The sequence below is a fragment of the Anomalospiza imberbis genome, chromosome 15 (genome assembly GCF_031753505.1).
Source record: "Anomalospiza imberbis isolate Cuckoo-Finch-1a 21T00152 chromosome 15, ASM3175350v1, whole genome shotgun sequence".
Lineage (NCBI taxonomy): Eukaryota > Metazoa > Chordata > Aves > Passeriformes > Viduidae > Anomalospiza > Anomalospiza imberbis.
This window is the reverse complement of record NC_089695.1, coordinates 1,471,372-1,485,863: the sequence shown is the minus strand read 5'-3', so window position 1 is coordinate 1,485,863 and position 14,492 is coordinate 1,471,372. Positions and strand designations below refer to the sequence as shown.

General features: G+C 48.3%; 1 protein-coding gene across 1 annotated transcript; it reads left to right on the top strand.

Annotated features, from left to right (window-relative positions):
• Nucleotides 1-1,540: 1,540 nt before the first annotated feature.
• DNAJC18 (DnaJ heat shock protein family (Hsp40) member C18) lies at nt 1,541-13,586 on the top strand. The gene is made up of 7 exons (XM_068205517.1): nt 1,541-1,684; nt 1,806-1,951; nt 3,277-3,462; nt 6,157-6,269; nt 8,055-8,164; nt 9,836-10,008; nt 13,456-13,586. Exons 1-7 carry the CDS (start codon nt 1,647-1,649, stop codon nt 13,578-13,580), a joined length of 891 nt encoding a protein of 296 aa, XP_068061618.1. The 5' UTR covers nt 1,541-1,646; the 3' UTR covers nt 13,581-13,586.
• Nucleotides 13,587-14,492: the final 906 nt, after the last annotated feature.

The following is a 14,492-nucleotide window of genomic DNA, read 5'->3' as shown; positions in this document are numbered from 1 at the left end:
TCAGGAAAAGGTTTTTTACAGGAAGAGTGATAAAGTTCTGGAATGGCTGCCCGGGGAGGTGGTGGAGTCACCATCCCTGGGTGTGTTTAACAAAGCCTGGATGTGGCACTGGGTGCCAGGGTTTAGTTGAGGTGTTGGGCTGGGTTGGACTCAATGATCTTGGAGGCCTCTTCCAGCCTGGTGATTCTGTGTGATTCTGTGTGATCTCCACCACTGCTTCCCCAAAGCTTCCTGGGACCAGGAAGAGCAGCATCCCCTTGTGCAATGCAAGAGGCAGCTGTGCTTTGCAGCTGGCAAGGAAATGTTCAGGAAAAAAAAAAGGCAAAAAAAAAAAAAAAGCAACATTTTCAAAGCTCCTGGTAAAAGCCAACACACTTTTAACCTCTGACATCTGCACTGGGCAGTTTTATAAGTTCTTTCTTAAATAAATGAAGCTTTTCTGGTAACATTCATGAAAAGTAAAATGTTGTCACTCAGCCAGGCTCCACCAGACTGGTGAATTTCCTTAGCACAGAGTCCCAGATAATTCCCTATTAGATGGACCCAGACAGCTCCAGGTCCCAGAGACCTGTGACTCCACACATCGAGCACAAGTAGATTTTTAGTGGAAGTAAAGCTTTAACAAATCTCCCTGGACCTCTGAGATTCCATAGGATTTCACCACTGCTTTAGTCTTCCTTCCTTTGACCTCCTTCTTCCCACAGGCTCTTGAAGGTCTTAAAATGAGGGTGGCAGGCCCTGGCACAGGGTGCCCAGAGCAGCTGTGGCTGCCCCTGGATCCCTGCAAGTGCCCAAGGCCAGGCTGGACACTGGGCCTTGGAGCAGCCTGGGATGGTGGGAGGTGTCCCTGGCAGGTGGGATGAGGGGAAACCACCAACAGCATTAGCAGTGATGAAGGCAACCAGGAAATGTCCTGTAGTGAGGGACCAGAACTGGGCACAGCCCTCGAGGTCCCCCAGCAGTGCCAGCAAGGGGACAGGCCCTGCCCTGGTCCTGCTGCCACCCCAGGGCTGGCACTGCCCAGGGGCCATTGGCCTCCTGCCCACCTTGGGCTCACATCCAGCTGCTGTCACCAGCGCCCCCGAGGCCTTTCTGAAGCTGTTCCAGAGTGTCCAAAGGAGGGGCCGGGCTGGGGAAGGCTCTGGAGGGGCCACCCGAGGAGGGCTGAGGGCACTGGGCTGTTTCAGCTGCAGCAGAGGAGCCGAGGGCAGGGCTCAGGGAAGGAGGGAACGGCTGCAGGGGGAGCTTTGGGAAGGACATCAGGGAAAGGTTCTTCCCCAGAGGGTGCTGGGCACTGCCCAGGCTCCCCAGGGAATGGGCACGGCCCGAGGCTGCCAGAGCTCCAGGAGCCTTTGGACACCAGGCATGCACAGGGGGATTGCTGGGGTGTCTGTGCAGGGCCAGAACTGGACTGATGATGCTGTGGGTCCCTTCCTGCTCGGGACATTCCACAGTTCCATAACTGCACGATTCCACCATTCCATGACTCCCGCTCCCCTCAGACCCCCTTCATGACGTCACCGCCCTTCGCCGTGACGTCACACCCCGCCGGCGCCGCCGGGCCCGCTCCCAGCAGCCCCCGCGCACAAGATGGCGGCGCGGGGCGGCGGGCGGTGAGCGCGGGGCGGCAGCGGCCGCGGGCCGACATGACCTACACGGCCGAGCAGCTGGACGGGGTGCAGCGGTGAGCGGCAGCGCGGGGCCCGCGGGAGCACGGAGGGCGGCGGGGAGGGGGAGGGTGGAGCCCGGGGAAAGGCGGGGAGCGGGCCCGGGGCGCCGCGGCATAACCCCGTGTGCGCCCTCAGGATCAAGCGGTGCCGGGATTACTACGAGATCCTGGGCGTGAGCCGGGACGCCGGCGAGGAGGAGCTGAAGCGGGCGTACCGCAGGCTGGCCCTCAAGTTCCACCCCGACAAGAACCGCGCGCCCGGAGCCACCGAGGCCTTCAAAGGTGAGGGGGCCTGGGGCGCGCCGTGAGCGGCAGCGGCGGTGCAGAGGGGCCCGCGGAGCCGGGCGGGGTTACGGACACTGCAGCGTCCTCAGCGAGTCCTGCTGCGGCTCGGCAGGGTTTGCATTTCTGTCTGCAAAATGCACGTCTCCCTTAGAAACGATGGGAAATGCGTCCCAGGTGTCATTCTGAGATACGTCTGAGGAGCTTTACAAGGGTCTGGAGGGATAGGATAAGGGGAATGGCCTCTACACTGTCAGAGGACCGGGATGGGTGGGATGTTAGGAAGAAATTCTTCCCTGTGAGGGTGCTGAGGTCCTGGCACAGGTTGCCCAGAGAAGCTGTGGCTGCCCCTGGATCCCTGGAAATTTCCAGAGGTAACTTGGATGGGGCTTGGAACAACCTTGTCGAGTGGGAGCTGTCCATGCTGGTGGCAGGGGATTGGAATGAGGTGATCTTCATGGCTCCTTCCAGCCCAAACCATTCTGGGATTCCATGATACTGAAGAAGGTTCAGAACTTGGAACTGACACTGCCCATGCAGGAGAATTGGGTGTTTGTCATCAAAAACTGCTCCTTGTCAGGAATAAATTTTTATTTTTATATATGTATGGGAATATGAAATTGAATCCAGTGTGCTGTATCTGTTATGCTGCAGTGTTACTGTGTAATCTCATACATATTTCCCCTTTCCATGCAGCCCAGCACAAGGAAAGCCAGTGATTCATTCAGTCTGTTAAAACAAGGAGCTTCTGGAGGGCTTTTCTTTATCTGTTTGTGTTTGGGTTGTATTTGTGTGTGAACTTGTTCTGTCAGAGATCAAAGAAGAAGATGAGCCAAACAAACCCTTCTGAGTGGTTGGATGTGAAGTGTGAAATAGATGTGCCACACAGCTTCAGGAGCATCTCAGCCAGCAGGAAAAACTTGGGATAGCCCTACGCATTTTAATTGGTGCCTGCACTTATTAACTTTGTATTAATTGTCTGTGGGATATGGAGGTGCACTCGGACCAAACTTGCGTGTGGCTTGAGCTGATAAAATGCTCCATTCTCACCCAATTTCTTGGCTGAAGTGAACTCTCATGTCAGTTTTACAAATATTTCAAGTCTCTCCATATACTTGGACACTTTTGTATTTCTCGTGGCATCAGTGACAGCAGGAAGTGGTTTCCATCACAAGTAATGGCAGGGCTGTTACACATCTTTTTTAGAAGTATCTCAATCTTTGGCCAAGCACAAATTTCCTAGGCTTGTTTGGGCTTTTTTGGCTGCTCCACTTGCAAAAGTGTGAGCTCTGGGAATGTAACACTGCTTTTAATTCCCTCTCCAGCTATAGGCAATGCATTTGCAGTTCTGAGCAACCCTGAGAAACGGCTCCGCTACGATGAACTCGGGAGTGACCACGAGCATGTCAGCACTGGCCAGGCCAGGCACTACAATTACTACACAGAATTCGAAGCAGACATCACACCAGAAGAAATATTCAATGTGTTTTTTGGTGGGCACTTCCCTACAGGTCAGTACCTGGCTGCAGTGGTTTCAAAGGGCAGTGGACTGACCAACCCCAAGGGAGCGGTTGGAGCTGGGCCAGGGCAGGCTCAGGACGGATTTTTGGAGATGGTTCTTCCCCCAGAGGGTGCTGGGCACTGCCCAGGCTCCCCAGGGAATGGGCACAGCCCCAAGGCTGCCAGAGCTGCAGGAGCCTTTGGACAGCGCTGCCAGGGAGGCACAGGGGGATTGTTGGGGATTGCTGGGGGGTCTGGGCAGGGACAGGGCTTGCATGATCCTTGGGGGTCCCTTCCAACTCAGCATATTCTGTGATTCCATAAACCATGAGGAAGTTCAGCTTCCCTTGGCACTGCTCAGGGAGTTGATGATACATCTGAAAAGAGCAGAAACCTTTCCACATTTGATTTCTGCCTTTGCTTTATTCTCTCCATCATCTGAAACCAGTCATGGTGTGGGAGGTAACACAGGGTGTGAATGAGAAGGGATCAGAATTGTTTTCCTTGATGGCTGGACTCAGGGACCTCAGAGGTCTTTTCCAACATGAACAGTTCCATGCCTGTGTTGTACTTGTGGCATCTGACAACATTCCAGGCTCAGCTCCTGGAGCTGTGGTCTCAGGGGAAACAGGAGCTCCTGTGCCTCACAGCAGCCTGTGCTGTAATGGAATTACAGCCTGGGAGCTCAGCAAGTGCTGCCTGCCAGGAAGGGAGCCAGGATCCAGGGGGTGTGCAGGATCAGTGACACAGCAGTGGGAGCTGCACCTGGAGTAGCTCTGTGCATGTCTCAGCCCAGCCTTGGCATTTGTATTTGTAGGAAAAATACAAAGATCCTGTAAGATCAGGGGATTGAAAGGAAATCTGAATGTTATGAGGACTTCAAGGGCCTTCCTGGCAGCATCTAAAGAATTGCTTTAGCACTCCTGGGAACTGTTCACCTCCAAGGTGTCACAAAAAGTGAGGTACACACCACTTACTACAGCCTGAAGACACACAGATGAGTAGTTACTTACTAAAGCTTGCTGTGAGTGGCGCATCTTGCAGCTAAGGGGACCTCGGATCCCAGACTTGCACCAGTGGATATGCAAAGCCAGCCCCAGCATGGTGTAATTCCAGCTGGAGTCTGCTGCAAGTTTTCCATCTCTGACTGTGCACCTGGATGTGCCCTACGTGGGACTTGACAGTCGTGGAATGGGCCTGTGGGGGACAGGGATGCTTGGAGTTGAGGACAGGAAATTGAGGAGCTGTGGAAGGATTTGTGTATGGAGCATGACAGGTTTATCAGGGAGATTGGAATGAAGGAGAAAATGGAAATTTTTGGCAAAGCAGCAAAGCGTAAGAAAATAAAAATATAATTTTGTAGTAGTGGGTGTTGGTAGTAAACAAGAGTTTCCTCACTGGCTTTTGAGGGCAGGTTTATGGATTTATTTTAACTGAGCAGTTTTCCTCTATGGATATTCCATGGAAAAATAGTTAAATTTAAAATGTTAAATGTGATAGAACTCAAAGAAGTCTCCACTTGGCAGAGTGTTGCAGTTGTAATGAAGAGAGGCTACAAGTTCTTGGCATAAAAATTAAATGCACGTGGAACAAAAGAAACTGCTGCCAGAAATCCTTGGAGAAACTTAAAATTTGGGAAAACTTTTTTTCTAGGCACCCCTATAAAAGCCATTCTTCTTTTCCCACATTGGTTGCTTCTTTTCACAGCTTGATAAAATGCTGTCTGAGCAATGTTGAAGGATAGAAATAAACTTTGTTTTTTTCCCAAAAGAAACTTTCCTCCTTGGAGCCAGCCTGGCTTGGCTCACTCTTGGAGCTCTGACTGCACACATGCCTGGAGCTTGGAAAATCCTTGAACAAGCAGTGGAACAGAGGTTTTGACACAACAGCAGAGGTCACCTTTGCCCAGGTTTCTTGCAGAATTCTTTGGGAAACTCTAAAAAAGGACAGGATAAGAGTATAAAATAATGTGACATCCTTCCCAGGGCTTAAAAATAGTTTTGCATTTCTGTTGTGATGATAAGCCACAGATTTCAGTCCTCTAACACAAAGATATTCAGAATTTCAAAAGAGGAGAGCACAGCTATTATTAAGATATTCATATGGTGATAAAATCAGATCCTGAGCTTCAAATTGAGGCAGCAAACACAATTCTTCCCTTATTTTAGATTTTTAAAAAATATATCAGCTGCATTCCTTGTGCAAGAAAGAAAATCCTGAATTCTTCTCCTTTTTTACTCTTCTTAAATTCTCTTTCTTTATTATAAAATAATTAAGTGAAATTATTAATGGTTTGAAGGCAGAGGAATTAGAAATGATGGTAGAAGACCACATTCAGTAATTATAGGAGACCATAATTCACAGCCTGAGCTTGGTGAAGCAAATTCATTTTCCTGCCACAGCCTTGCAAGTGAATGTGACACAAACAGCATTAAAATATGAGATACAATCATACAAATCAGAACATGTTTCTGCAGCTTGATTTAAATTAAGATGGATTAGAGCACACTGCAATTTCTCTGGTAGGCTTTTTGGAATAACATTGTGGTGGTGTTTTCTGAGGTGGTTTGTGCTGTTTTCTCTGAGATCTCCCAACTGTAATTCAGGCTGTGGAGTATAAACCTGGATCATTCAATAGAGGCTGAGGAATCCAGGTGAGTACCAGCAGCTGGGTGAGACATGAGTCTGTCCTGGTTTCTTTGCAGGGAATATCCACATGTTCTCCAATGTAGCCAGAGATGCTCACTATTACCCACGGAGGCACCGGGCCGAGAGGGCATGGACACAGGAGCCAGAGGAGGAGGAGCACAGGCCACAGGTAGCCAGGAGAAGAGATCTCCTCAGCTTAAATATTTAAACATCTGAGCAGGGTGAGGGATCCTCTTCCAAAGCCAGGACAAACCCTCCCATGCATGAGTGCTCAGTGTTTATCTTCAAGGGCCGCAGCCACAGTGGATGTTTTCTTTGTCACTGGATTGGCTTTTATTAACCACTGCTGGGAAGATCCATTGTATTTATAGCCTCTCAGGCCCTCCAGTTTCTGTCACTGGGGGTTTTGCTGCTGCTTGCTTTTTGCAAGCCCCAGTGCTTGGTAATCCAACAACAATGACTCCAAATGGGGAATGGTGATGGATGTGGAAGTAGTGGCTTGTCCTCAAGGTGTATTTAATCCTTCAGTAAATGTGCACACAGGGGCTGCACAGGCCTCCTCAGCTGGGGACAGGATGGGCCTGGGACACATTTCTGCCAACTGAGACTTCCAGATGAGACACAAGGTGTCCTTTGTTGTCAGTGCACATACACACCTGCCACCTGCCTTGGCAAGATCTTGCTCTGGAGACAAGCTGTTAACCTCCAGGGATCATTCTCCAAGGAAAATGAGTTTTGCCTTGTGAGTCTCAGGCTCAGGAAAAAAAAACTGGTACAGCTGACAGACAGCTAAGCTGGGGGAAGTGAATCCAGCCCCTCGTTTCAGGAAAGACACTTGAGGGGCTGGAGTGTGTCCAGGGAATTGTACAGAGCTGGGAAGGAGCTGGAGCCCCAGGAGAGGCTGAGGGAGCTGCAAAGGGGCTCAGCCTGGAGAAAAGGAGGCTCAGGGGGGACCTTGTGGCTCTGCACAACTCCTGACAGGAGGGGACAGCCGGAGGGGCTCTGCTCCAGGGGACAGGGACAGGAGGAGAGGGAACGGCCTCAGGCTGGGCCAGGGCAGGCTCAGGGTGGACACCAGCAGGAATTTCCCCATGGAAAGGGTGCTCAGGGATTGGGAGGAGCTGCCCAGGGGGGTTTGGAGTGCCCATCCCTGGAGGTGTTCTGAATAGCACTGGAGGTGGCACTGAGTGCTCTGGGCTGGGGACAAGGTGGGGATCAGGCACGGCTGGGACTCTGTGGTCTGGGAGAGCTTTTCCAACCTTGATGATCCTGGGATCCTGTGAATTCTACCTACTGTTGTATCAGGAATCCTTGTTGCTATCCCGGGGCAGAGGGCTCTGTGCCTAAATAGCTGCATATTATATTTTCCTCTGCATAATAAAAGGCATTTTAGAAACCAGTTTAGAAAGAAATGGAAGAGCAGAAGGAAAGATCAGTGTTTTCTCTTTGATAGTGTTTCCACTCTTTTGTTCTGCTAAATGAATCCAATCAAAAGCCCCAGTGCTTGCATCCTGTCTGAAGTTACTGCATGGGAGCTCTTAACCCTTTACTGCTCAGGCATTAAATGCAGGGCTTGGGCAGAGGCTGAGATCTTTACAATGGAGCGCGAATTCAGAGGCTGCAGGAAAGCCATAGGCACACAGGAATTGCAGGGTGTTGCTGCAGGCTGGATTGGACACTGACAGGTACAGTAGTGCTGTGGGCGCTGTGAAGGAAGGGGCAGAGGAAAAGATCATGGAAAGAAAATTGTCTTCAAGAGTGTTCTGATATTATTAATAAAGGTTAATTAGAAATTTTAATGTCTTCCCTCTCAAAATCCTAAAGTACTTCCTCTTTTTTCTACAAAGCTTACATGTAACATGTTGTTGATCTGTGACTGATAGCCTGGCTTCTGTGAACAGATGCTTTTTTCCATCTCTGTATTTTCTTAACTGCTAATCTTTGTACTTTTCAGAATTCATACTCTGCATTTATCCAGTTGATGCCAGTTTTCATCATCATCATAGTGTCAGTTATAACCCAGCTGATGGCCACCAACCCACCCTACAGCTTATTCTACAAATCGTAAGTCCTTTAAAACCACATTTTTCTGCTGCTGCTCTTTGCAGTATGGAGGCAGATGGAAGTTGGGTTTGCTAGCAAAATGCACATTAATGTTCTGCTCTTTATAGGAAATGTTACCAGTTTGTAAATAAAGAAATACCAACAGCCTGCACTGGTGAGTTCTGAGCACTGTGAAGTTACCTGTGGGGAGATTCAGTACACAGGGTGCTGAACTGTGAGGGTCAGAATCCTTCCTCAGCTGTCGTGGAATGGTTTTGCACAGTGATACAGGATGGGGGGTGTGGATGTAGATCAGCCTCTTCTCTGACCAACCCCCAGAATCTGTGGACCACCCCTGAGGTTCCTCTGGAAAGCAACTAAAAAATGAAACCTGTGGTTTGCAGTACAAATCCAAATCTTTTCTGGAGCTTGAATTCCACTGGAAGCTCAACAAATCGCTAAAGCCTTGAAATGCCCTGGTTTAACCTCTCTGGGGAAGCAGGGCCCTGGGGGCTGGCGGGCTCTGGGAGCAGAAGGACCCCACCAGAGCTGCTGTGCTTTGAGCTGCTGGGGCAGAGGAAAACCCACATGGTGCTCTCAGCTTCCAGGGCTGGAGGAGGGAAAGAGCTGACCTGGACTGGCCCTTACCGAGAGAGGAGTGGGACTGGCAGCTTTGGGGCAACCAGCAGAGTGCTCCAAATAGTCCCCTTGTTCCCTTCTAGGAGTACAGCTGCTCAGGTCCAGCCTTCCCCTCCTCTCCTCTGCCAGAGCAGCCCAACAGCCCTCATTGTTTTACCACATGATGTCAGTGTGAGGCCCTCAGTAAAGAACAGGAGGGTGGATGTTTTTTAGGGTGGTTTGTTTTTTTTTTTTTTTTTCCCAGGGAGTGTTTTTGCTATCTGCCAGTCCCATGTGAAACCTCCCACGCTGCCCCCACAGCAGCTGAGCTGCTTTTCTTCTCTACCTCCCCTTCTCCTGGTGATGGGAGATAGTCAGGCCTGAGCCTGGTTCAGAGTTAGGCTGTTTATCTAGATCACAGCCTTAAAACACTGAACAGCCTAAAAACCAAAATAAACTGGGAACACCTCTGAGACAGAGTGAGAAGGAAAAGAGAAGTCCAGGAAAAAGGGACAGACAGGATTCTTTTGCGTGTAACCTTTGTGTTTTGGCTGCCTGCCTCTCTCTGGGCAGTGATTTGAGCAGAGGCCTTGGGTATCTGCTCAAATAAGGAAATTCACTCCAGGAGTGTGGTTTAACCCAGTGACTCTGTCAGGGGGGCTAATTCTTCCTACAGGGTATTTTCCAGCCTATTCCATGCCTCATTTTGCTTACTTATGATTATAAAACCCTAAAGAAAAGTGTAACTAGAATCCCCCCTGCTAAGTTTTATTTCTACTAAAGGATCCAAAAAATGGGAAAATCCAGATCCAGCTGCATTGTTTTTATAGCCTCTGGGATATTTTCCTGTGGTTGTAGCAGGAGGGTGGATTCTGTTTGTACTGCACAGCTTGCTGTCCCTGAGATTGTAATTTCTTGACTGGATGGTTGAGGGAGCCATAATCCTGCAGAAATGAACTGTACAAACATTGCTGTAAATATTTTCCTCTGGAAATGCTAATGTGGAGAAATAGCTCTTGATTTCTTGAGGCCTGAACTGCTGAAGCATCTGACTTTTCCCTGCTGCTCCCACAGGTCCATAGGCCACGTTGTCAGCAGAGAAACAGAGAACTTGCAGGTGCCTTACTACGTTGATAAAAACTTTGAAAAGAATTATCAAGGAGCAGAACTTCAAGAGCTTGAGAAAACAGTTGAGAAAGATTACATAGACTATATTCAGACCAGCTGCTGGAAGGAGAAACAGCAAAGTAAGTTATTTCTGTCCCAAGGGTGTTTCAGAGGCTGGAGGGTGGCTGTGCTTCACAAAGCTCTGCTGTTTTTAACCTCCGTTTCCAATCCTTGTAACATATCAGCCTTGCACTGGTTTAAGGTGTCTCACATCTGCTCTTAAGACTGAATTTGGTATTCTTGAGATCTGTCAAAATCATTTTAAGTGATTCTGAGAGATGAGTGGAAAGTAGTCTTCACCATTTGAGACACTTTTTTCCACTCAGGTTTTATGCTTGAATAACCCTTAGTGATGTTTTAAACATACAACCCACCACATTTATCTAGCCCTGACAGATGGCTAGGCTGGAAAAGATCTTGAAACATCACCTATTCCATGTTTCCTGTGCTGGAGCAGAATCAGTTTTGCTTTGACTGGCTCCACAAAAAGTTTCTGTAACTTTTTCCTTAAAATTTCTCCAGGAGAGTCCAGAATGTGTCCAGGTGCTCTTGGCTCCCTTGCAGTGGGCTGTGCTGCTGGTATCAGTTTTCAGAGCATGCTTCTGTGGTTTGGGTGTTATTTGCATTTTCTATCTTTAGCTGAGTTAGAGATCATGTTTTTCACAATTTTCAAGTCTTTCAAAAACAAGAATTGAATGCAGAAAGGAAGAACGCAGATGTGAGCATTCAAAATCGTTTTTCTCACTCAGCCCTGAGTGGATCAGTGGCACAAATAAAGTCATGTTCACTCCATATTTTATTGCTTGTTAATTGCCACTAATCTGGTTTGTTGAAGGGACAGCAAATTCCTGCTGTTTGCAGAATGGTAAGAAATAACAGAAGTCAAATCCCAAGGAGTAGCTTAGGCTGGGATGTTGTGACTGATTTTATTCACCTAAAGAGCTCATCACCTTCAAATGAGTCAACACCGAGTAGTGCTGTGTGTAAAGGAAGTTGGAGCAAGTTGTGTGAATGTACAGTAGCAGCAGACAAGCTGTTTTCACACACTGGTGGGGGTTTTTAATTGCTCTGTGCAGAACATCCTCAGCACACTATTAAAAAGTGTCTTTGCACTTGTTTTCAGTTTCTTTACCAATTTATCTAAAGAAGGCTCATTTAATCCTAAAGGAGAGGTAACAGTAGTGTTGCTGACTCCAGGCTCCTTACAGGTGTTTGATGGGAAGGCTTGTTTTGGCTTACTTTACATAAAAATTGCCAATCCTGCTTTTAAAGAGGAATAAAAATATGTAGGCTCTGAAGTTAAAAAGGAAAAGAACATATATTATAAGACCATAAAAGCCCTGAAGTTTTTGGTGTGTTTAATTTGTGAGCTTTGAGTGTCTGTGTCTCCAGGGATAATGTGGATGTTCATACTCATAAATGTACGCTTGCTGAAGGGGAGAGTTTATTTCTTACAGAAAAATCCCTTTAATTGACCTCGTGCAACTGAAAGTCACCACACTGTCTCTTTCACAGGGAGCTGGAGCTGAGGAGAGCCCAGCCCCAAAGAGGGGACAGGGTTTGTGAGTCTGAGAGAGCCCAGGAGTCAGGGAGGGGAGATGATCCAGCCTGGAATGCTAGGTGCCTGCCAAGCCGTGCTCCTCCAGAGCTTTGTACACTCAGGGTTGTGTTAGTCACCAGCTGCAAATACATTCATAGCAGCCACAGTAAGCGTAGCCTGAGGCCACTGCTGTCCATAAAAACTCACCACTTCCAGAGTGCTTCCCATCCTGGCCATAGCTGAGACTGGGCTGACCTTAGGACAGTCATGTTTGTAAAAATAAACTCTGAATACAGGATGGACTGCTGGGGAAATGTTCTGCAGATGCTGAGGCAGATCTTAGTCAGCTGTTGCTGCACAGTGTTAGTCCCTTAATCCTTGCTGAAGTGTTGGACTTGATGTGATGAGCTTTCTGTCAGTTGAATGTCTATTTATAGTACATTTGTTGTGTTTACTGAGGGCACGTTTCCCTTGAGCACCAGCAAAACAGACAGAGATGTGTAGTACAGGAACAGCTTGGGTTTTAAAGTCCTTGATTTTAAGACTTGAAAAGCATTACCTGGTGTCCAACAAGCTTAAGGAAAACCTTTAAAATAATGGATTGGTTGTACATTGTTCAGCCAGTCAGTTTTACAGTGCTGCAGCAGACTCAGCAGAGCAGTGTGTGAAAGTTGGTTGTGCTGTGGGTTTGGGTCTTCTGAAATCTGGGGCACAGTTAAGCTCAAAAAGCACATGCCAGGTTTTACAGGAGATGGCTCAGCTGTAAAGTGAGGCTGCAGAGAGCTTGGGGTCACAAAAATGCAACTGAAAACTAAATCAGGATAAGTATCACAGAACCATGGAATGGTTTGGGTTGGAAAGGACCTTAAATCTCATCCAGTTCCACCCCTTGCCATGGCCAGAGACACCATCCACTGTCCCAGGCTGTTGCAAGCCCCAGTGTCCAACCTGGCCTTGGGCACTGCCAGGGATCCAGGGGCAGCCACAGCTGCTCTGGGCACCCTGTGCCAGGGCCTGCCCACCCTCCCAGGGAGGAATTTCTTCTGTATATCCAGTGTAAATATAGTTGGAATGCAATATTTTAGAACCTCCTTGAAGAAAAGGCCTCAGAAGAACTACTCTGTAATAGATTGAAACCCACAAGGAGCAATGTGATGGAATGAACGCTGTCAAAAGTGCAGGGAATAATTTTCCTCAATTGGGTAAGTGTAAACTGAGATTCTCCACTGCACAACTCCAGGGACTCTGGGCTCAGGGACAATTTCCTGAGCCTGGTTTTTACTGGAGGCTTGACAAGGCTGTGCCCAGCACTGCTCGAGTGGCATTTTGGTTATAAACCTGTAAATGGATTCCTGCTCTAAAATGAGCTGTTCCTGCCTGTCAGTTTGTGAAGCTTTTCAGTGAGTGGGAGGAGGGTTAAATGGCTTTAAATTTCAGTGGGACAGGGACAGAGGACGTAAGGCATGAAAGGATCTATTGAAGTTCTTTCCACTCTGAATAATTTTGTAAAATGAGGGGCTTGTAAGGTGTATAAAAGCTCTTTGAAAAATTGAGTGTCATCAGGTAGCCTGTGCTTACGGAGATGTTGACCTTTTCAGAAGTAAATTACTGCTGTTCTCATCGGTGCATCTAATCCTGCAGCCAAATTATTCTGCAGGGAGAAAACTATATTAAGACTTCCTCAGCTAATCAGCAAAAGAAACTTCTCTGAATTACTGGGAGGAAATAATTTAAACAATGGGATTATTTCAGTTTTATGTGGCTAGAGAAGAAGGGGAACAAAATGCAAAGTACATTTGAGATTGTTAATGAAAGGGCAGGGAGGCCTCTCAGACAAGTCCCTTGGGTAGCTGTTCACCTCCCTGGCTTCAATACTCGCAAAAATTAAAATTTAAAAGTGCCACAAGGATAACAAAGCACTTAGAAACAGTTCTTTAAAAGGAGGCTCAGGACTTCATCCTAATACATCTTTTTTTTCATCTTTCAGAGTCTGATTTGTCCAATTTGGCCAAGCTCTACAGAGATGAGCGGTTAAAACAGAAAGCAGAGTCCCTGAAACTTGAGCACTGTGAGAAGCTCTCCAGTCTGATTGGGATGCATAAAGGGGGCTGACCGGGACGCACACGTTCCATAATTTTATTTATTGCTGTTTTAACTTACGTTTTTATTTTCCTCCATGTGAAAAGGAAGGAGTCTGTTGTAAAGAGTCTGGATACTGGAGTCCTTCTGCAGGCAGTGCAGAGAGGGGCCGGCACGAGCTGCAGGGCTGCTGTTTGCTGTAATATATCCTGTACATTAGATTTGGTTCCCAGGACCAGTGGCACTTTGTAAATTCATTTTCCAGGACACACTCCGAGCTCGGACCCCAGCTGCATGGGTGGTTTGTCTGCCATCCAGGCTGTGTGTGCTTCCCAGGAGAGCAGGCTCCTCTCTGCTTCCCGTGTTTCCTATGGATCGGCAGCTCTGGATCCCCGGACAGCACCGTGCTCAGGGCTGGGTGTCACCTCCCCCTGTCCCTCCGGGCTGTGCCACAGAGCTGGGGGGGTTCCAGCGCAGGAGGGACAGTCCCTGCCTGAGGGGAGCCCCAAGCACATTCCCAGCTCTCCTGCTGTCCCAGGGATCAGGCCAGTGCTGCTCCAAGGGAGGGCTGTGCCCATCCTGACACCAGCATGGGAGTCTGGGAACTGCACCCATCCCAGTGTCTGCCAGACTGCTGGGAAAGCAGAACTGTGGTCATTCCCTCCTCTGTTTCCAGTGGCATATTTTGAAGCTGGCTGTTCATTCTGGTTTTTATCTGCACACTCCCCCAGCTTTCCCAGGATCCTGCATTTTCCGGTACAGTTCTCATGTAGCATATTTTTACTCTGTTGAGCAGCTATGAATGTTTCACTATAGACATGATATTGCAAAGAAAAAGATCCATGTGGCAATGTCCTGTTTTTTCTTGATCCTCCTTCACGCAGCCAGGCCTTGAAGGGCAGGTTGATGCTGGGATGTCCTGGTGAGCAGCAGACCAACGTTAGA

Excerpts from the sequence above, each read along its gene's own strand:
- DNAJC18 (XM_068205517.1), top strand. The coding sequence starts at position 1,647 with ATGACCTACACGGCCGAGCAGCTGGACGGGGTGCAGCG. Across the intron at positions 1,685-1,805 it reads CAGCTGGACGGGGTGCAGCG|GATCAAGCGGTGCCGGGATT; the intron begins GTGAGCGGCAGC and ends GTGCGCCCTCAG. Across the intron at positions 6,270-8,054 it reads AGGAGGAGCACAGGCCACAG|AATTCATACTCTGCATTTAT; the intron begins GTAGCCAGGAGA and ends TGTACTTTTCAG.